The sequence below is a fragment of the Balearica regulorum genome, chromosome 19 (assembly GCF_011004875.1).
Source record: "Balearica regulorum gibbericeps isolate bBalReg1 chromosome 19, bBalReg1.pri, whole genome shotgun sequence".
Lineage (NCBI taxonomy): Eukaryota > Metazoa > Chordata > Aves > Gruiformes > Gruidae > Balearica > Balearica regulorum.
In genome coordinates, this window is record NC_046202.1 from 2353731 (window position 1) to 2374661 (window position 20931).

General features: G+C 54.6%; 1 protein-coding gene across 2 annotated transcripts; it reads right to left on the reverse strand.

Annotated features, from left to right (window-relative positions):
* Positions 1-7390: 7390 nt before the first annotated feature.
* Positions 7391-13482, reverse strand: LHX1 (LIM homeobox 1). Of its 2 annotated transcripts, none has more exons than XM_075771610.1 (5): positions 12204-13482; positions 10533-10759; positions 9985-10262; positions 9012-9177; positions 7391-8491 (listed from the first exon to the last, which is right to left on the reverse strand). In XM_075771610.1, the coding sequence occupies exons 1-5, from the start codon at positions 12371-12373 to the stop codon at positions 8112-8114; spliced, it is 1221 nt and encodes a 406-aa protein (XP_075627725.1). In that variant the 5' UTR covers positions 12374-13482; the 3' UTR covers positions 7391-8111. The 2 variants fall into 2 exon arrangements, with proteins under 2 accessions (XP_075627725.1, XP_075627726.1); XM_075771611.1 differs by lacking the exon at positions 12204-13482 and adding an exon at positions 10870-11539.
* Positions 13483-20931: the final 7449 nt, after the last annotated feature.

Below are 20931 nucleotides of genomic sequence, written 5' to 3' on the forward strand. Positions count from 1 at the left end.
ATTTTATGCCGTTGAGTATTTCAATGCTATTTCAACCAACCTTATTTTGTATTTATTTTATCGTGATACGATTGACAGCTATAATGCTCCGCATTATATATTACGTGGGTTTGCCATTGCCGCAGCAATGTGAAATTAAGCACAGCTATCATATTTTTTTTTTTTTACTAAGACATGGTTTTATAAACCAGGAGATGTTCACAGTGTGTCCGCCCTGGTTTTGTTTTTTATTTTTTTTTTCCTTCAAGTTTGTAGGTATTTTGTTTCCAGAGTAAAAGATGCCATGATAAACAAAGGGAGGAGCCTGGAGAAATAAATCTATAGAAAATTAAGTAGCAGAAACAAGTGCTTACCTGAAGAGTTACTTGGGAGTAACTAGCCTCTCACCAAGCCAAAGAACGAGTGCCAAGACCCACCCCCCCGCACGACTGCATTTTCAAACCTCTGCACTCATACAGAGTGGAAAAGGGATATTCTCTAACCTAACAAATAATAAATAGCCCTATTAATAAAGGGAGAGAGGCTTTTAGTGATGGTTAAATAAAACATACCCAATATAATTCATAAAAAAATACACGGTGAGTTGCATTAGTCCTTTTGAGTAAAAAAATGGGCTTCTTGAAGTCAACAGCATTTTCGCCAGTCACGCCAGTGAGATCAGGATTTCACCCACTGAGACTAATGGGACAATCGTTCGGTATAAATCCCCCGTCCAGCAGCGCATTAAAATTCACGCACGTACAGCTGTAAACGCGAGGGCTCCTGTCGGGCCTTACAGACCCGGTTCTTCTCTGTCCTGCATCCGTCACTTACATCAACGCAAAACAAACGTGAAGAGGGGGGGGAAGAGCACGCCACGCTCGGCCGCGTGCATCGCACACGCCTTCCCCCCGCGCTGGCGTGCAGGGGAGAAGGGGGGAGGCCCCCCGCGCTGGGACTCGCTCAGGTTACCCCAGCCCCGCTCATCGGCGCTCAAACTGCTGCGGGAGCTGTTAATTCAAAAATTTTGATAAGGAGATTCAGTCAATATAAACCGACGTCAGACAGAAAATGCAGCGTATGAAAGTCACGGATTGTTAAAATGTTTCCCCGACAGAGTCTCCTTCTTCGCTGTTTATCCTCTCTCTTTTGCCTTTCACTTAGCGGGGTAATTAAATCAGACTCTCAGGCTCGGTTTTAATTTCTGGTTCACATGCCCTCAAACCATGCTGCCGCGGTTTGGACTCATAATCGTGTGGGGGAATATTTGTACAAAAATTATATCAATACAATTTTCATTTAAGACGATCATGAAAGCCTTTTTATGCATCACGGTACGGTCTGTAAAACCCTCTGCCTCTTTATAAACTATAAGCAGAAGCCATCAAACTAACTGACATAATTTCTTTGGCATTTTTCCTCTTAATTTTACTTTTTATTTACATGCTTATTTGCTAAAATGGAAATAACACCCTAAACACAGAATAGATAAACAAGTGAATTTTGAATAGACTGTGCTACAAAAAAAGCACTTTTAATTTCTCACACTCAGCTTCCTCTGCTCCCGTGTATTTGCGGAGCTTGTCATCTTTTAGGGAACTGTCAGATTAGATGGGAGCTTTGGCAGCGAAAGACCGTATCATCCTTGTGTGTCTCTATAATTACAGGTTATTAATACGAATCCATTTTTCAGAGCGCTTCTTTACTTAAATGTATAAATAAAGAAACGTGTTGGAAATGTCAAGCCATTCAGGCACCACCACCGAGTAACTCGCTGCTCGCCCGCGTGCCCTTCTGCGTTCGGCAGCGCTCGGCGTTGGGTCCGCACCTCGGTGAGCAGAGCGGTGGGAGCGGGGTGGGCACCGGTCTGCCCCGGGATTCCCATGGAGATCCACGGGAATTACACACGCCGCAGCCGCGTCTGCTGAATTTAATTGAATTGCACTATCAACGGCAGAATTTGACCCACATACCGAGGATTGCATGCTGTCCAAAAATAGCTACAAGCCGGAGCTGAGCTTATCTTTCCAATGCTTTGGCTAGGAAATGTCATTTTCCAAACCAACCTTTTTCATTTCGGTCATAGTATTTCATTCGAAATTTTTCTTTTTAAATCAGCAACACAACTTGTCAGTGAAAAAGAGGAAAAAAGAAGAGGAAAAAAAAATTGGGGAGAAGCAGAAAGGAGCACGCATAAAACCTAGCCACTAAAACAAATTACATAACAGGAAATTTAGATTATGTACATAAAAAGCCACGCTCCTTATAAATATTTATTACTATTTTTCTTCCGTGTTTTTATTGAGTATTTGTGATATTCCTAACCCGCCACTCATTCAAAAAACACAGTTGTTTTAAAGATTTTATCAACCCTTAACTGTTCTTACATCTAAAAATACAATGAATATAGTGCTTCTGAATAGATGCACAGCCTAAAGATGCTTCCAGCAGATAAGCATTTTAAAGGCCACCCAGAGACAATTTCAAAACTAGAAGAAAACCTTTCTCGCTGGAGCAAAAATCTATTTTTCATCCACAAAAAAAAAAAATAAAAAAAAAAATCTGCCCGTGCAAATCCCATGTGCGCACTCTCCTGTGCACGGAAACGCCAGCACGCAGCGATTCTCGAGACGCTGAGCACGCTCACGCAAGGCAGCGTTCGCCACACGCTTCGCTCCCAGCGATTCACCGCAACACCTCGCTATACGTCTCCCTCCAGCTCTATAGAAGTCGGGGGGGGGGTGGGGTGTTTTCCAGCTCACGTTTACAGCCCGCGCTGCACGACGATTCTCACGCCGTATGGAGACGTTTCAAAAAACAAACAAAAAAAAAAAATCACACTAGACCTGTCCTGCAAACTTGGGCTTCCTCGATTAGCAGAGCTAAGGATTTCATTCCAAAGCACGTGAGATACCGCAGCCTCTCTAAAGGTTCAGGTTCTGCAGGAAGCGAGCTTGTATTAAAACCAATCAGGGGAAAAAAAAAAAAAATCCAATTTGTACCGTTGCCAAAACCGCTCTCTGAACAGCGCACCAAATGTCATCAAAACGGCGCTGGTCCTGAATTTGAAGACAGCCTGTAACAGAAGACGGAAGCGAGCGCAGTCGTGCCCCTGTTCCCCAGGAGCGTCACGCAGGGGGCCGGGGGGATTCTCCGAGAACCGCCCCGTGAGATGCTCAACAAACCCAGCTACGTGCATCACGCACAGCCGTCCCACGCCCAAGCGGTACCCACGCTGCAGGAAAATCAGTCGCCTGGGAGTACCCTTACCCTTCCAGTGACAGTAATCCCAGGAACAGAGGTTTGTTAGGCTGAAGGTCAGCTAGCTGTAAGGCCGCAGTCACCCTTCAATTCCTGCCTTACGACGCTGCGTTGAAAGAGTGAAAAACTCTCCAGACAACAACAAACTCCGCTTTCTAAGCACGACCCCGTGCTCTACAGCTAAAAGCGCCACAAACGCTATTGAAAAAGAAACAGGAGATAGCAATCAAAGAAGGATTTAGAATCAAAATGTATTTTTAACGGTCCCAGTAATTTGGTTTATAACTTCATGGATGTTTTGTTGGCGTGAGGAACCTGAGCACCCCCGGTGCCATGGCAGACACAAATAAAAAAAACCTTCCGGAACCTGCTCCAGCATCGCACATCCCCGTTCCCAACTCAACAGCACCGGCAGCATTTAAGGATATGTATCAATTGCTGAATCTTAATATATGTGAATTTATCTGCTAGGCATAGTAACAGAAAGGGAGACTGCAGTTGCTTGTATTTAATATCGTAAGAACATGCAAAGCTTAAATACAACACTCTTGTTCAGGGAAAAAAATCCAGACTGCGGCAAAAGGAATCGTTCCTGAGAGCACACTGCAATATCTGCCACTTCCTAGGATGGCAAAAGTATGTAAATCACCACTGATATTTTTAAATTATATTTATTTATAGATTTGTATCGTGTACCCATCGCTCAGCATCTGGGTAGACATACACATATTAAAATAATATACAACATTTGTCTACAAATGGTAATTTAAGTACATTCTTACTCCTGGGATACAGATCTTTACAAATCCCCTACCGTTCCCCAAGCAGAGGCCTGAGTAAATAGATACCAGCGGTGACCGGAGACGACGGGAAAGGGCAGAGCGGAGCATCACCCAGTGACAGCGCGGTGGGACGGCGCGCAATGGGTTTGGGCCAAAAGCGGAGTTTTGTTTGCATGCTGGAAACTCACGGCATGTTAAAGCCACTTTGATTAGCCTTCAAAAATCTCTCCTTCACGTGGATCAGCTCAAGAGGAATCATACTTACAATATCTGCCTCGTACCTTTTTCCTAGCGAACGGTCTTACGCGCGGGGTTTGCACGAGTCTTCGGTCTCGCGCGTTTAAAACACCGAGCATCCCTCGTCCGTGCCGGGAGGGCGCGTGCCGCTCGCCCTGGCTGACGCCACGATGCCATCCCAAAGCGGGCGAGCAGACGTGGGCCTACGCGGGGTTTAACGTCACCGGGCTGCGCCTTCTGCTGGGACACAGCAACAAGGTGAAGGTCACCGAAACCAGCAGCGGTCAAGGAAGAAAAGATCAAAAGAGAGTAAGTACTTCTAAAAACGCTTTTGAAATTACATTGCACATACATAGAGTTGCATACGTGTCGCGTCCGTGTTTCTGCAGTTACAAAATTAACACGCGGGTGTAAAACCCATCCAGGCAGCACATCGTTGCGAGGCCCTTCTCCTGCAGACCTCTATTCACCCAAGCAATGCTACTGAAGTCAATGGAAATGCTCTTGTAAACAAGGACTTACAAGAACCCAACGTGACAATGATTTCAAAAGGAGTTTTGACTGTGCAATTGTTGCTGGATTAGGGTCTTCAGAAACACCGAGCTCGCTCTGAAGAGCACAGAATTCAAATCTGCAAAGTGTTGGGGCCTCCAGAGCGGAGCCCAGGAAGCGCTGAAGGACACGCTCAGCCTCAAGCCTGGGAACGGCTCCTGGGCTCCCCCCGCCCCGAAGATGGGTGAAGCCCCTGCGGAAGGGATGGGAGCTTGGAAAAAAACCCACAGGCTCTCCTCCCTCCCTTTTATAAGCCACTGACCTAAACTGAACCGTATCACATCGCTGCCTAAATTAACACAGAATAAACTGTACAAGTACCTCATTACAAAAAAAAAAAAAAAAAAGAAAAAAAAAAAAGAAAAACCACTTGTCAGACATGTTTTCTACAAAATAAGCCTATTTGGTGAAATTCTCATTTAAAATAATTGATTCAACAATAAAACAGCAGCATAGACCAGAAGCGCAAACAGCAGTATTTATCAATAGCCCAGATAAGTAAAAGTTCGTAATAAATAGATCACCCATTACTTTGCTTATATAAATGCAAAACAGAGCAACAAAACAGAGTAACAATACAAAAGACAAATAAATGAGTTAGACACGGAGTCCATGAGTTTAAGAAGTCTCCCCTTGTATTTAATAAAGCATGAATTTTTTTTTTAGAAACACTAACAGATCCCTTGCAGATAGTTTTTATCTTTATATTATTATATAAGACATTTTGTGTTTAAAGTGAACTATTGCTTCATCTAGGTGGCCCCTTTGCTGGGCACAGAAAGTAGGTTGTGAACAAAATTAAAAAAAAAAAAATCACCATTGAAAATTACAAATCATACAACTTTAAAGCATTTTAATTTTTTTCCCCCCCTCTCGGTCCAAAGAAATAAATAATTGAATCGCTGGGAAGGTAGAGGTCTGTGTTTTAGCGTAAATTTCTGTGGCCACATAAAATAAAAAAAAGAAGCCAGCCAGAGGCATGATTAGCTGAGAGACGAAGGAAAATATGCAATTCTAGTTCATCCCGTTCTATGAGCTCAGCAGGTGGCAAACGTTTAAAGCAGTGACTTTTCAGAACCGAACCGAATTCTTTGCTTCTAACGCAGGTCAAAGTCCTCTCGGCATCAGTGACACTTTTGCTTTTGAAGCACTGAATATTTGGGGTTCTGCAATCATTTATAATTAAAACATTAAATCTGTCATTTCACAAGATTTCGGATTGTTTCATTTTTCTCCAAGAAAATGAGTACGTATCTAGTGCAAAGCAAAATATTCTCCCCCGCTGCCCTTCAGAGAACTTCATATATACCAAACGCTATTAAACAATTGACTTTGTATCAGCTCTAAAAAAAGGATTAAAATTACTTTCATGACATTGAGGTTATGCTGTGTTGAAAAACCATCCAATTAGGAATAAAAAAATAAAAAAAAAAAAGAAAAACTTCCTTTGGAGAATCAATTTAAGTAAAAATGGCTGAATTAAAAACCGTATCTTTGCAAACTTTTTTACATTTACAATACATTTTTGTTTACGCACAAAATAAGCGGTTTGAGTATGTTTTCTCTTCGCATAGACCAAGAAGAGGTTAACACATATTTAACGACTGGCTTAGGTTCCAATTTTGCAATGTAGCGTACAGCGTAACGCATTGTTTGTACTTCACCACCGGAGGCTGCAGGTGGAGAGAAGGGCTGGAGCCGCCGCTGCCCGCTATCTGCATCGACACCGGGCTTCAGACTTCGGCCGAAGCAAAAGAGCTACACAGGATTAGCAGTGGAGTGGCTCATTCTTTCTCAGGGCTATTTTACTCCAGAGAATCCATTTAAAATTGCTTAAAACATCAAATGAAACACAAGTTATCTAAACATCAGATTTTCTAATTTTATTAAAAACGCACAAATTTTATCCAACATGTTTTCTTTCATACAGTGAATGGTCTAATATGCACTGGAGGTCACACAAGCTTAGGTTTATTAGAACAATAAAAGACATATGAGAAATTTAATATATAAAGAAAAAAGTAGCAGCTGTTGACTGCATATTTGACCATAAAATTTAAATATTTTGGACTTTTATTTTAAAGACACAAAAATAAAACCTGTGTGGGTCTATATAAGTCATATTAACAATTCCATGAATGTTCAACAGGACTAAAAATTAGCAAAGATGTTTGTTGGTTGGTTTTTTTTTTTTTTTTCTTTTTTTAAACCTTGTAACACTTTTTAAACACCTTCTCGGGTTGCTGGTGCAAAGCACCTTACAGTATTTGTGCTATATATTTACTTTATTTGGCAACTGTCTGGGTTTCATGGGGTTTTTTTCTTTGCCTTCTGTAAACAACACCTTTTACAAACTAGCACAGTGAACCACAAGCCCTGCAATCTGTTATAACATCTACAGAAAAGAAAATGAACTATTTTGGTTGGTTGCTCAAAATATTTTGCTTTTGAACAAGAGGTTCTAAAACAGGATTTGTTAGTAAAACATCGAACTCCTGAATTTAACATTAGACGTAAACAGTTGACTGTTTTTAGTTCAATAGAGTCTTTTTGTTTAGCTTTTCTCTCTCTGTGAAGGTAGAATACTTTTTGTTTGTTTGTTTGTTTTCAAGTCATTTGCGTTAGAGGTCTGGGTGGTGACCTTTGCTATGATGAGGAGGTTTTGTACGTGTAGCTTTGTGAAGGTAGAAGAGTTGGTGCTGAGGGCTTAACATTTAGTATTTGTTATTTTGGAAAACAAAACAAAAACAAAGGAAAAAGAAAGTTGTCCCACCTGATAGTCAGCAGGCTGAAATGGCCGAAGCTAAAAAGAGTTTCTTGTTGTTGAACTTTCTGAGAGACAAAAATTAACAAACAAATTCATAATGCCAGAACCATCCTTAACCGGGAAGGCTAGAGTTCTTGAAGCTTTTTTCCCCCTTTTCTTTGACCTTTCCTTCATTCAATTAATTTTTTTTTTTTTTTAAATGAGAAGTTTCTAAGGATTGTGGCTCTTAGGATGACATCCAACAGGGTAATCAAACTTACGCCATCCTACGGTATGGCAGCACTTTACTGTACAGCTTCACCAGTTTCTTTGTCAATGGTACAAAAAAGTCCCCTTGCTTGTTTGATACAACCATAACATGAAGATTGTCCCGGTCTAGAGCAAAGCTTGCCTTGGAGCGATTTGGATTCAGTTCGTTCCCAAGGTAATATTGTCTTAGGGCAGGAGAGATGTTATATTTATTCATTTCTGTACACCATAACAATAAGCAGACTAGATGATCATCACTTACTTAGACCCAGTTTGTTTTAAAGCTACCACACAGCTGCTTCATTCATTTCTGGTGGATGTGACAAGTGATTGCCATAGTTAGCACCACCGTTGACGGATATCGAAGAAAATGGAGGACTGGGGCCAAAAACTTCTGCGGACATGGAGTGCAAGGACCCGGGCAGGTTGGGTTCGGGGCTGGGCGAGTCTCCGGGGGGATGCGACATGATGTCAGTGAAGCGCTGAGCCTCACTGGAGGGGTGATGTCCGGGCAGGGGGTGGTCCATGGCCCCCAGGGGAGTGCCTGACGGCCCCGAGGAGGGCACGAAAGGGAGATCCACGGGTGTCTGAGCTTGAGATGAAGGAGGTCCTTGCGGGAAGAAATCGTAATTGCTTCCAGGGCCGTAATACTCGCTCTGATAATCTGGTGAGCAAGGAGAGACAGAGGGAGGGTAACGCACGGGCAAAGTAACCGAGCGGAAGCCGCAGCAGCGCGTTTTCCCGGGGGTGCACCGGGGTGCCGCAAAACGGCATCCCGAGCTCGCTGAGCCCAAGGGGGGGATCGTGCGAACGGCGTGGCCGAGTCCCGGGGATGCCCTTCCAGCAGAGCCCCCGCCCAGCATCGGGGACACCGAAAGGCAACGGCCCGGTCGGCAAAACCGCCCGTGTCCCGCCGGCAGCGCGGCAACAGCAGCCCCCGGGTGCCGGGGAGCCACCCCCGCCGGGCTCCGAGGGCCGAGGAAACCCGCCGGGCTGCCCGACCGTGTGCCCCGGGCCGGGGAGCCCGCTGCAGCCCCGCCGGTTCGGATGGCCCCGGTGCGGCGGGACGGCCCCGGGTGCGGGGCGGGTGTCCCCGCGGGGGGGGGGGGGGGGTGTGCGGGCATCCCCAGACCGGGGGGGGGGGGGGTACCCGCGGGGCCGGGGGGGGGGAACGCGTTACCCACCTCCGTAGAAGGAGAAGGGCCCGTTGGGGATGAGCTCCCCGGGCTCCAGCCGGTCCACCAGCGGCCGCATCCTGCGCGGGCTGCGGAAGAAGGCGTGCCGGCGGGCGCCCAGCGCGCTCAGCTGCTTCATGCGCCGCTCCTTGGAGCGCCGGTTCTGGAACCAGACCTGGGCGGGCGGCGGGAGAGGCGCCGGTCACGGGAGCCGCGGTCGCGGGTGTCCCGTTCACGGGGGACCCTCGCCTCCCACGGCCCCGCCGGGGACGTGTCGTGCTCCCCCCCCCCCCCCCGCCCCGGGGCCGCACGTTTCCCGGTCTCTGTTGTTCGGGTGTGCGGGGGGATGCCCCGGTCCCCGAGCCGCGCTCCTCCTCGTTGCAAACGCGGCCGAGCCCACGCGTGACAGCGGCCCCGCGGCCGGCCGAGCGCTCCCCACCGCCCGCAGCTCGCCGGCTGCAGGTCAAGAATGATTGAGTTAATTCTTATTACCCTGACAAGATTACTCCTAATTACCCTCACACTGAGACTCTCCAATCTAACCTCGTCTTTAATGGTCCTTTAACCCCCCATTACCCCCAGCGCTGCGGGTTTATAAACCTTTTAATAATTCCAGCGCATTGTCATTCTTATTTATCCATTAACCCCTCACATTTATGGTTATTAATTTCGATACCATTTGCAGCTTCTTTAGGACTTTCTAAAAGCAACCCGCAGCTCTGCCGCTCCCGACCGGCCGGGGCTGGGAGGGGGGGGGACGGAAACCGGGCCGGGGGTGGCGGGGGGTGGGTGTGCTACCGGGCCGCCACGCTAATAACGATTTTAAACGACGGCGGGGCTCTCCCCGGCCCTGCAGTGCTGGGGGGGGGGGGGGGGGCTGCCGGGCGCCGGCCCCTCCACGCCGCCGCATCCCCCGAAGCGTGCGGGGCGGCGGCGGGGCCGTGCCCGGTGCCCCGGGGAGGGGGGGGGGGGGCCGCGGTACCTGGATGACCCGCATGTTGAGGCCGGTCTCCTGCGCCAGCTGCTCCCTGATGTGCCGGGTGGGTTTGGGGGTGGCCGCGAAGGCGGCTTTCAGAGTCTCTAGCTGTTTGGCTTTGATGGTGGTGCGGGGTCCCCGCCGCTTGGCCCCCAGGTTCTGGTCGTCGTTTTCGTTGCTGCCCGTCTCCTTGTCGGACACGTTGGCGCTTTCCGAGTCCTTGGCGTCGTCTTGGGAGGGGTCTTGGGAGTCGGGGGACAGGCTGGGGTCACTGCCGGTGGTGGCTGGGCGAGAGCAAACCGGGTCACGCTCAGCCGGGGGGCGGCCGCGGGGGAAATACCGATCGCGGGGGGACGGGCCGCGGTGAGAGCGGGGGAGAAGGGAGCGGAGAAGGGAGAGGAGGAGGGAGAGGAGAAGGGAGAGGAGAAGGGAGCGGAGAAGGGAGCGGAGAAGGGAGAGGAGAAGGGAGCGGAGGAGGGAGCGGACTGGCTCTCACCCCGCGGAGAAGCCGGGGCTGAGCACATCCCCGCATCGCCCCGGCCGCGCTCCCTCACCTGAATGCAGGCTGTTTTCTTTGGCAGTATTGCTGTTATTTAGGTAATCTTCTTTGCAGACAAACTTGTTTTCGTCTATGATGTAGAGCTCCTCGCCGGTGGAGAGTTGCTTGTTACACATCATACACGTAAAACAGTTCAAGTGGAACACTTTGCTCCGCGCCCTGCGGACCAGGTCGCTGGGGGAGATGCCCTGGGCACAGCCCGCGCACTTGGTCCCGAAACACCTGGGGGGGGGGAGGAAGAGGCCGGGCAGCGGGTCAGCAGCGCCCGCCCGAGCCGCGGGGCCCCGCCGAGAGCAGCCCGCAGCCCGGCCCCGACGGGCGAGCGCACCCACCGCATCCCCGCGCCCTTCACCGCGGCCTCCGCTCGCCCCGCCGAGCTGCACCGCTTGGCCACGCAAAATGAAATGAAATAAAATAAAGCATCCCTCCAGAGCGTTCTCTCTTCCTAACGAGCGAATGCCTGAAATGATATCTTAAAAAAAAAAAAAAAATAGATCCGATTTGGGCAGAGGGTGAAGTGTTGAGGGATTAATTAAACACCGGGGCTGCGTTGTCCAGGGTTTCCCCTCCGCGCCCGGACACATTGATTAACGACACGCTAATAAACAGCAAGCAAAAATTCTTATATGTTATTAATCGGTCCCGGCCGCGCGTTGGCCGCAGGAGCTGCCGATACCGGCTCGGCCGGCGCCGGGGAGCCGAGGACCGGGCGGCGGCGGACCCGCACCGGGGCTCGGTGCCTCCAGCGCTCCGCTCCGGCCGGGGCCGCACCGCGGGGCTCACGGCAGCCGGCCCCGGGGCAGCGCCGGCCCCTGTGCCCGGGGAGGAGCGGCAGCAGAGCGGCGGGGCTCGGGGCAGCGCTCCGCCGCGCCGGGCGATGCGGTGTGCCGGGGTGCGGGAAGGGCTCCGCGGCCATCCCGGCCCCGAGTGCTCTTTGCCGTTATTGCCGGTGTGCGAACGGGCCGAGGCGGCGGGGCCCGGCCGGGCAGGGACGCGGGCAGCGAGCCGGTGTCGGTACCCGGTGCCCTCTCCATCAGTCCGCCGGGGACGGGGGGACGCTGCCCTCCGCCGTGGCCCCGGCCCGGTTTGACGGGAGGCGCTGGGCCCGCGGAGCCGCGCACCGAGCCGCGGAGCACCGCCGCACCGGGCCTTTCCCCCCCCCCCCCGCCCCCGCCGGGGCGGCACCGGGCTCCGAGCGTGCGGGGGAAACAACGCCGGGCTCCGGCCCGCGGAGCGCTGCGCTCCCGGCCGCGGAAAGCCCCGCCGGGAAGCCCCGGCAAATGCCGCTGCAGCGGCGGCGGGGTCGCCCCCGCTCCGTAGCACCGGGCCCGGGACGGTCCCCGCCCGCACCGCCCCCGCTCCGCCGGTCGATAGTTTCGAGGCAACTTTGGAGAAGTCGAGCGCGGCCGGTGCCCGCGGAGAACGGCCGGGCCTCGCCCTGCGGGCCCCGACGGGGCGTCCGGGGACCCCCCCCCCCCCCCGGGGCCTGACCCCCGCCCGCCCCGGGAGATCACCGGGAGAAATAACAACGGGTTCGGAGGTGTGTGCGGGTCCGTTCGCGGGGCACACTGAACAACGAGGGAAAACAAAGCAAAACAAAACAAAAATAAAGGGGAAAAAGGGAGATGAAAAATGGATGCTCCGGGCAGGGGGGTCCGGTACTTACCGAAAGAAGTCGTTTTTGCAGTAAAGCTTGCCTTCTCGCGAAAAGCATTTCTCTGTCAAATTGCATTTACATTCACAGCACTGAACACACTTCACATGCCAAGCCCTGTCCAGTACATTCAACAAAAACCGGTCCAAGATTGGCCTTTTGCAGCCTGCACAGTGAACCATTGTCTTTGGTTATTTCTGAGAGTGGGGGGTATTGGTTTCCCAGATGGCAAGAAAAAAAAAAAAAACCCAACAACAACAACAACAAAAAAAAATTAAAAGACGACAACACCGGCGTAGGTTTGCTTTTTTTTTGTGTTTGTTTTAAAAGCCTTGGAGAAGTGAAGGAGGAGAAAAAGAAAGGGAGGAAGAAAAATCTTCGTTCGAGTGTCCTAGGAGGGATACACAGGAGAAACCACCCACTGCCCGAGGAGACCAGCGCTTCGACACAACCGCAGAATCCCGGCCGCTACCAACCACGACGGCAACAATAATAATACCAATAAACCAACAACGACTATAAAGATCGGCGCTCATAAAAATGAAAAAAACCCCAACAATTAAAAAAAAAAAAAAAAAAGAAAAAGAAAACGCCAAAAAGCGAGCGTGGTGAGTTTTTCTCAGGTCTGAGGTAGAGCAGTCAGGAGTCAAAGTGCTTTTCCCAAAGAGAAATCAAAGAAGGGAAAAAAAAAAACCCAACCAAAAACCAAAAACCAAAAAAAAAAAAAAAAACCACCACCAAGAACCCAAACCAAAACGAGACATGGAGACCCGACAGCGGTCAGAAGGGCTTTGGCTGCTGCCGCGGCGACATGGCCCTACGCACCGCGGAGCGGGCCGCCGTCCTTACGCGGGGGGGGAGGGGAGGGGAAGGGGCGGGGGGGGGGGGGGGAGACGCTCCGCAGCTCCTCGCTCCGTCCTCTCTCTCTCTCTCTCTCTCTCTCTCTCCCTCGACGTCTCGGCGGTACCGTCGCGCCCGGCTCCTACCTACCCCCCGCGCACCGCCCTGCGCGCTACCCGCGGCTGTCGGCCGCGTCCCCGCCGAGCCGGCGCGGCATCTCCCGGCGTTGCCGGTTTTTGTTCCACCTCCCGCGGGTGGCTCCGGGCCGGGCCGGGCCGGGCCGGGAGCGGAGGGGAGGGCAGGGCAGGGCAGGGCAGGGCAGGCAGAGCGGCGCTGGCCGCGCCGTCCCGGCAGCGCAGGGCGCACTGCATGTTCCCGGCAGCCCCGCGGCCGCAGCCTTATGCACCGCGCGCAGACGTCACCGCCCGCCCCGGCCAATCGCCGCCGCCGCCGTCGCCTCCCCCCCCCCCTCCCCTTCGTCGTGTGTCCCGTCCCCCCCCCCCCCCGTCCCCGTCCCCCCCGTCCTCCCCCCCCCCCCCCCCCCCGCGCCCGCCGCTCCGCGCCGCCGCCGGACGGGGCGTCCGCGCCCCTTTATAGAGCCGCCGGGGCGCCGCCGGCCGCCTCCGCCCGCACCCGGCCCGCACCGCACGGCGGAGGGACGGGCGGCCCGCTGCCGCTCAGGCCCGGCCGAGGCGCGCCCCTGCTCGGAGGCCCGGGAGCGCGCTGCAGCGGGTAGGTGTGTCGGTGCGCGGGCGGGCGGAGGGGAGGGGGATCGGGGCCGCTGGCTGGGGTCTGGCACCCCCGCAGGGTAACGTATCCGTTATAGGGACCCACTGGTCGGTTCCCGCCGCCGACCGGCGAGGCGGCTGGCTGGGGAGCGGCGTTAAACGAGTTCCCGGTTTAGCGTGGTTTCCCCCATCATAAACGGCGGAGCCCCGAGGGCGGGAGGGGTGGGGGGGCGCGGAGCCTCCCGCGGTGCGGTGCGGTGCGGTGCGGTGCGCCTCGCCGAGGAGAAACCCGCGACGGCTCGCCTTTCCCGGGAGGAAAGGTGCGGAAGGGCCGGGGCCGCGGCACGGGGCGCTCCGAAGTGCCCGGGCGGGGCCGCGCCGGCGGGGAGGGGGCGGCGGGCACCGGTGCCGCCCGGCCGCCGCGGGCAGAGGGAAAGCGCCGGTAACTTCGCGGTGATTCCGTTGCCGGCGCTCGCAGCGCCCGTCTGGGGCCGATCGGCACCGGCCGCCTCTGATGTACTTGGGGTTTTTTTTGTTTTGGCAAATAAAAATTCATTTGCTTTTACCTTCCAGGGGCTCGGTCGGTGGCCGGGGCGGTTAGGAGGGACGTGATTGCTCTTTCCTTCGCGCTTTGCTGCCCGGCTCCGGGGAGGTGTCACCGCCCGGCAGAGGCGGGCCGGGCCCCGGGCCCCTCCGGGCCCCTCCGCGGCGGAGCCCCCGCTCCCACCTTTCCCTGCGGGCTGATTGATCCGCTGGCGGGGAATTAGGAGGGAAACGGCGGATTAAATGGCCTGAGCGTGCCCCAGGGTTACACACACGGCAGCGAGGCAGGGCCGGGCGCGGCGGGGCGCGCAGCCTCCGCGGCCGCGGGCTGCCCTGGGCGCGGGGGGTGGCGGAAGCCCGGCCCCGGAGCCCGCAGCATCCCCCCGCCTCCCCGCGCCCTCACCCACCGTCCGCGCTCTCTTTCACGTCTGTTTTCCTCGTCCTTGAGGGGAAAACCAAAACCAAACAAAACAAAAACGAGGGAAGGAGGGAGAAATTGGAAAAAAAAAAAAAAAAAAAAAAAAAGGAAAACGAAGGCGGGAAAACCTCCCCCCGGTGCCCGGGCGCCCTGCCCGCCGCTCCGGCCTGGGGGCGGCTGGGGCCGGCGGGGGGTGCGGAGCCCGCCCGGGCCGGGAGAGCCTGCGGGGCAGTTCTCGGGGCCGTGCCCGGGCCGAGACATCGCCTTGGTGCTCCTCCGGGTGTTTAAAAGCCCCGAGGGTGCGTCTGCGATTTCCCTCCTCCTCCCCCCGGTCTCCCTGTGCCCCCGCGCCGGGCCGGAGCCGGCCATCACCGCCCCGTCGGGGCCCCGCACCGGGTCGCGCAGGGCTTTCCGCGTCGCTCCGCGTCCCTGCCCTCCCTGCCCAGCTGTTGGTTTGCTTTGCCGCCGCTTGCGGGGATCAATAGAGCCCTGGGCACCCCCCCGCCCGCCCGGTCCCCCCGCATATGGGCCGCTTCTCATGCGGAGCGGAGGGGCCGAGGGGCGCGGGCGGCCCCGCTCCGCCGCCCGGGAAGGCGACAGCTGTAGGCTGCCGTCAGGGGACCGCTTTCCTTTGACTGCGGGCCCCCAAGTGACATGTGTTGGTGGGGATGAATGAGGGGAAGGAGATGAGCATCTTATGTCCATCAAGCACCAGTTTTTCACAGCGATTCTTTTTTTTTTTTTTTTTTTTTTTTTTTTTCCTTCCCCCCTTTCCCAGGCGTTACCGAAAGCATCTGGTTATCCCCTGCCCCCCTCCCGCCCCGCCGGTTCCGCGCAGGGCCCGGGGACGTCGAGGCGGGCACAGACCGCTGTGTGTGGGTTCCCCCCCCGGGAGGGGGACGGGACGGGACCGGAGCCCGCCGGCCCGGGGTACCGGCAGCACCGCTGCGGTGGGGCGGGCAGCGCCGATTTACCCCCACCCCAGCACAGGCGAATCCCCCGAAACCCCGCTCCGGAGAGGCAGCAGCGCGGACCGAGGGGGGGGCTGCTCCTCCCCCCCGGGCGGTGGGGACCGTGGGGTGCCCTAAGTCCGCCTCGCCTCCCCCCCCCGGGGACCCCGACTTAGCGCAGGCGTTTGAGAGGCGAAACACGCCAGCGCTGTTCACAGCAGGCTCCCAAAAGAAACACTCGGTTCCCCCGGCCTGCCGGGCCGAGGCTCCCACGGGCATCCTCTGTCCCGCGGGACAGGCGTGTCCCTGCGTGGAGGAACACGGCGGGGGGGGGGGGAAAATCCTCCCCCCCCCCTCCGGGCATGGGGATGGAGGGCACGGCAGCACCCGGCCTGCCGCCGCCCCCTCCTAGGGCAATGCGTCCGGCTTGGGGTTTTTCTTGTTTTTCATTATATTTTGCAATTCGCCCGGGCCCGTTCCCGGCGGGGAGCCGGGGGGGGGGGGGGGGGAGCGGGGCGGCGGGGCCGAGCCCACCCCCGGGGAGAGCCGAGCCCACCCCCGGTGTTTCAGAGCCGAGCAACCCCGCCCGGCCCCGGTGCTGAAAAAGAGGGAAATGAAGAGAGTTAAAAAAAATAATTAAAAATTCAAATTTATTTTAAATCTAATACAGAAGAAAAAAAAAAAAAAGTCCCTTTCAGGCGAGTTGGAATTTGCATTTTATTGGTGTCGTTCCCGTCTTTTTAGTTAAACATCACCCTGTTTATCATCAGCCTTTCTACACCGCTGCTCTCGGTAATGGGATTTCTCTCTCCTTTACGGGGAGAGAGTGCTGTACAAACACCGGAGCCCGCTCCCCCACGCCGCGCTGTCCGGGGCTGCTGGCCGAGCTCCGGGGAGCACGGCCGGTACGGTGCATCCCCCCATCCCCAGCCGCTCCATCCCCCCCCGAACGAAGCCGAGGAAGAAACTTTCCCTCCCTCCTGCGCACAGCCGCTTTCTCTGCCGCGTCCTTCCCCCCCCCCCCCCCCCGGGGCAGCACTAAGCTTTCCCTCTTTCTTATTTTTTTTTTTTTTTAAATATTATTTTCCCCCTCCTTCTCAACCTTTCACAACGACCGTGCCCGGGAATCGGTGATGCTACCGGGCTTTGAGCGACCGCCGGAGCAACCAGGCTTTGATCAGCTACGTGGAACCGCTTCCCCCTCCACGGCCAGCAGCATCCCCGACGAGAGAGGGGAGGGGGAGGGAAGAGGGATGGGGAGAAGGCACCATCAAGCCCCCCAATTTCCACTCCTCCGCATCCCGGTGGAGCGCTGCCCGGGACGGCGGGGACCGCTCCGACCCGCCGCGGCGGGAACGCCGCGGCGGGTCGGAGCGGTCCCCGCCGTCCCGGGCAGCGCTGCGGGGGTACAGCCCGTGTGTGTGTGGGGGTGTGTTTGTGTCACACGTCCATCCCCCCCCCCCCGAAACTTTCCCCCGCAGGAAGAGCGCCTCCGCCTGATTAAATATATATGCGGCTAATGCACTAAACAAATATTGAAGTTCAGATGTAATTAAGCCTGTAGAACATCCCCGTGCAATAAACCCGATGCTGGACAGGATCCATCGCAGCGCGCCGCGCCAGGTTTGTTTTAAAGGAGCTTGAAAAAAAAAGAAGGAAAAAAAAAAAATTTAAATTATGTATTAGAGGTTACCCGTTTATTCTGCCACACTCGGGGCGATGCTGAGGGTAAACACGCCCGGGCGGTCCCGCTCCGGGTCCCCGTCCCCCCCCCCCCCCCCCGCCCCGGCTCCGCTCGTCTTTCCCTTATTTAATTTTCGCGTCCCCCCCCCCCCCGTCCCCCTTGATTACCTCCCGGGTTTCCTTCCACGTCGCTAAATGTTGTCGCTTACACTCAAAGCTCATGCATTGTTTATGGGAAATATAGTTAATAAATAATTACAAATCCGAGGTGTGCCTCTCTGCGTTTGAGTGAGAGCTGCCGGCGGAGACGGGAAGGGGCTGGGGGGGGGGGGAGCGGGGGGCCGAGCCCACCCGGGAGCGGGTCCCCGCGGGGCAGCCCGGAGCGGGGAGGGGGGGGGGGGGGGCTCCGCCGTCACCGGCTGGGGGTCGGGCCCGACCCGGGGCGAGCGGGGCAGGGCAGGGCGAGCCCGGGTGTGTGACAGCTGAAGGGGTTTCTTCACGTTGTTAAAGAGAGAAAGGGCAGATAAAAGACGAATAAAAGAGAAAAGAAAGAAAAGTAAAGAGGTGGCGGGAGCGAAGGGGGGGGCTATAAAAAAAGAGGGTGAAACAAACCCCAGGAGGATGCACGGATCCCGGCTCATCCATCTTCATTGTCTCCGTGTGTGCAAAAGCAACTCCAGTATAAGGAAAAGCCACTATCAAAGCCATGGCTTTATTTTATATCCTATAGATCAGGAGGGAGGCAAAGCTTTATTTTCGCCCAGAGACAGATATTTTATTTCTCTCTTACGGTTTTATGTGTGAGAGATGTCAAAAAGGTAAAATAGATTGCTAATGCATAGGCAAAACGAAGCTGTTTTGGCATGCTCTGTGTCATGAGGTCTCCCAGGGAGAGCAGGCTGGGGATTTAGGGCTGATGGGAGACTCGGGGGGATTTCTGCTAAAACATCCCTCTCCATAAATTCAGCCGCGTGGTCAGCTCGATAGGGAGAAGGAGTTTTAAAGGGGAAGAGTTGGAGCGCGGCGGGAAGGCGCAGCGGAGCGGGGACCCCCCGCCCCCGGCTCACCGGGGAGGCCCGGGGCGGCGGGGAGGGGGGGGGGGGGGGGGTTGCAGCCGCCGTTTCCACCGTCGCTCCCCGCGGAGCAGCGGCAGCGCTGGGGACCCGCCGGAGCCGCTCCCGGCCGCACAAAGCCCTCCCGGTTCGTCCCGTCCTGCCCAAACGCCTGTGCGCACCCACCACCCCCAAACAGCCCCGCTCCAGCGCACTCCTTCACCTGATTTGATTTTTTCTTCCCCCCCCCCCCAAAACGAGCGGCCAGTCCCCCGACCGTCGGTCCGAGGCGGCGGCTCGCTGGGGGCGGCAGCCCCCGGCCGCAGCCAGCCCCCGGCCCAGCACGCTGCTCCGCATCGGCCTCCCCCCCGAGCCCCAGCAGCGGATTTGCAAGGACCTTTGGCAAAGTTAAAATATATCTCCCCAAGCTGCAACAATTTTCATACTTTTTGACCTCGGGGATTTACTTAGCACGTTAAGTTCAAGGCTCAGAAGCCCAAGGCTATTACTCATTTAGGCACTCCCACCACCACCACTTTTCACCACATATTTTATCATTTGACTTCCCGGCTTAAATTCATGTTATGGCAAATAATGGATGGTAATACTTTCCCCCTTCCCCATGTTAATTGTCTTGTCTGACAACCGCCGCATTTGAAATGATTTAAAGCAAACAACGGTGCAGCGAGACCAGGAGACAAACCAGCACAAAACATCTGCAGGAACTCTGCAGCTCCAGCTCTTCCCTTGCAAGTTGGTGGCTGGATCCGGGGGGGGCCGGATCCGGAGCAGGGCAAGCCCCCCCCCTCCTGCTCCCCAAAAGCATTGCCCAGCTCTTGCTGGGGTCACCGCGGTGCTAAGGCAGGTTCCCCCCAGGCCCTGCAGCCCCTGCTGTGCCACCCCGGGCCCCCTCTGGCTTTGCTGCCCGAAATATCGCTCTTCTTGAGGTGGCTGAAATGGGGAAACAAAACAGAGTGCTATTTGCAAATTAAAAAAAAAAAAAAAAAAAAAAAAAGCAAGGTGTAGTTGATTAGCAAATTAATTATTTCAGTACCCCCAGGATTATACTGTTTTTCTAAGTTCTGTGGGCCTGTGTAATTTACTAATTTCACAGTCACTGAACTTCCCTGGGAGTGAGACTCAATCTCCTCCACCTATCTCACACGTATACGCGATTTTGTGCAGAGGCAGAGGGTCTGTCGGCAGTGTCGGAGGGAAGAGAACGTCCAGACCTTTCCCCCGGCTCCTGCCGCTGACCTGCCGCGCGACTCTGGGCAAATTCTTTGTTTTTCTTGTTTCTTGAGGGTGGACAGTACCTTCCTACCCAACAAGAACCTGTCTTCCTGCTCAGAAAGGAGGAACTGCATGGACTGTCCTCTACCGAACGCTGTCACCGACTTCCCGTGTACGTACAGAGAGAGGGCTGCTGCGTTATTTGTCCTTCCCACGCAGCTGGAGAAGAGGGTTCCCAATGTAAGAGGTTTTTTGTCATTAGCAGAATGTCGGCTTTTGGTGTCCGACATCACTGTCACGCAGAGCGTTTGAGAAAAAGAACTGAAATCAAAACAACTAGGACTATCCCAGTAAAATATAGGGATAATACGCCTGCGCTGGCGGGAAACCAGCACTGCCCTCTGCCTACCTGCTGCAGACGCAGGAGCAGATCTTGGTTCGGGGTGATAAAACAGCATCACCTGGAGCAGGTACCACAGCACCACAAACTTCCCTCGCCGCTTGTGAAAATGAATCCAGAGCTGCTGGCTGTATTTATATCTGTCTGCTTCGTCCTGACCTCTGATTAATCTTCTTCTATATATAGATTCTGTAATTTGATACCACATTACTATATAATATCCTATGTCACACCCTATTTATATAGGCTTTTATTTTAAGGCTTCCGAGAGGATGCGGAGGCTCTGGCCAGCGTGCCCTTCTTTCTCCCCACTTTATCGTATGCCCACAAATCGAGGCAGCTGGGTTTGAACCCAACAAAGTTCCCTGCTGCCGAGTGTCTGCAGCTCAGCACATCTGGTCTGCCTGGGCCAGGTGGGCAAGAGCCAGGTACAAGACAGAGGCGGCGTGGGAGCCCCGCGCCTCGAAGTGCTCGCACGCCCCTGCGTCGCAAGCGCGGAGGCAATTCAAGAGGTCAGCGGCGCGCTCCGGACAGGGCTTGTTAGCACTGCACAGCACTGCACTGCTCGTGACACCTGAGCTGCTAATTGAGCAGCTGATTTCTACAGGGTCACCGCTGAAACTTGGAGCACGGCAATAAGGACGTGCGGCCAAACACGTTATTTTATAAAAACCGCACGTTTAAAACACCTGTTACCTTCTCTTTCTTTGTACAGTACGTGATCTTCTAAGTTTTGCTGTACGCATACACAGCTTATTTCAACACTATAGCAAGGATATGGCATGCACAGCCACAATCCCATTACTCTGAAATGCATCAATATACCGTTTTCAAGATAAAAAACCCCAGATCACTTTGTTCCAGAATGTGAAATTTCACTAGGTTCAGCTAAT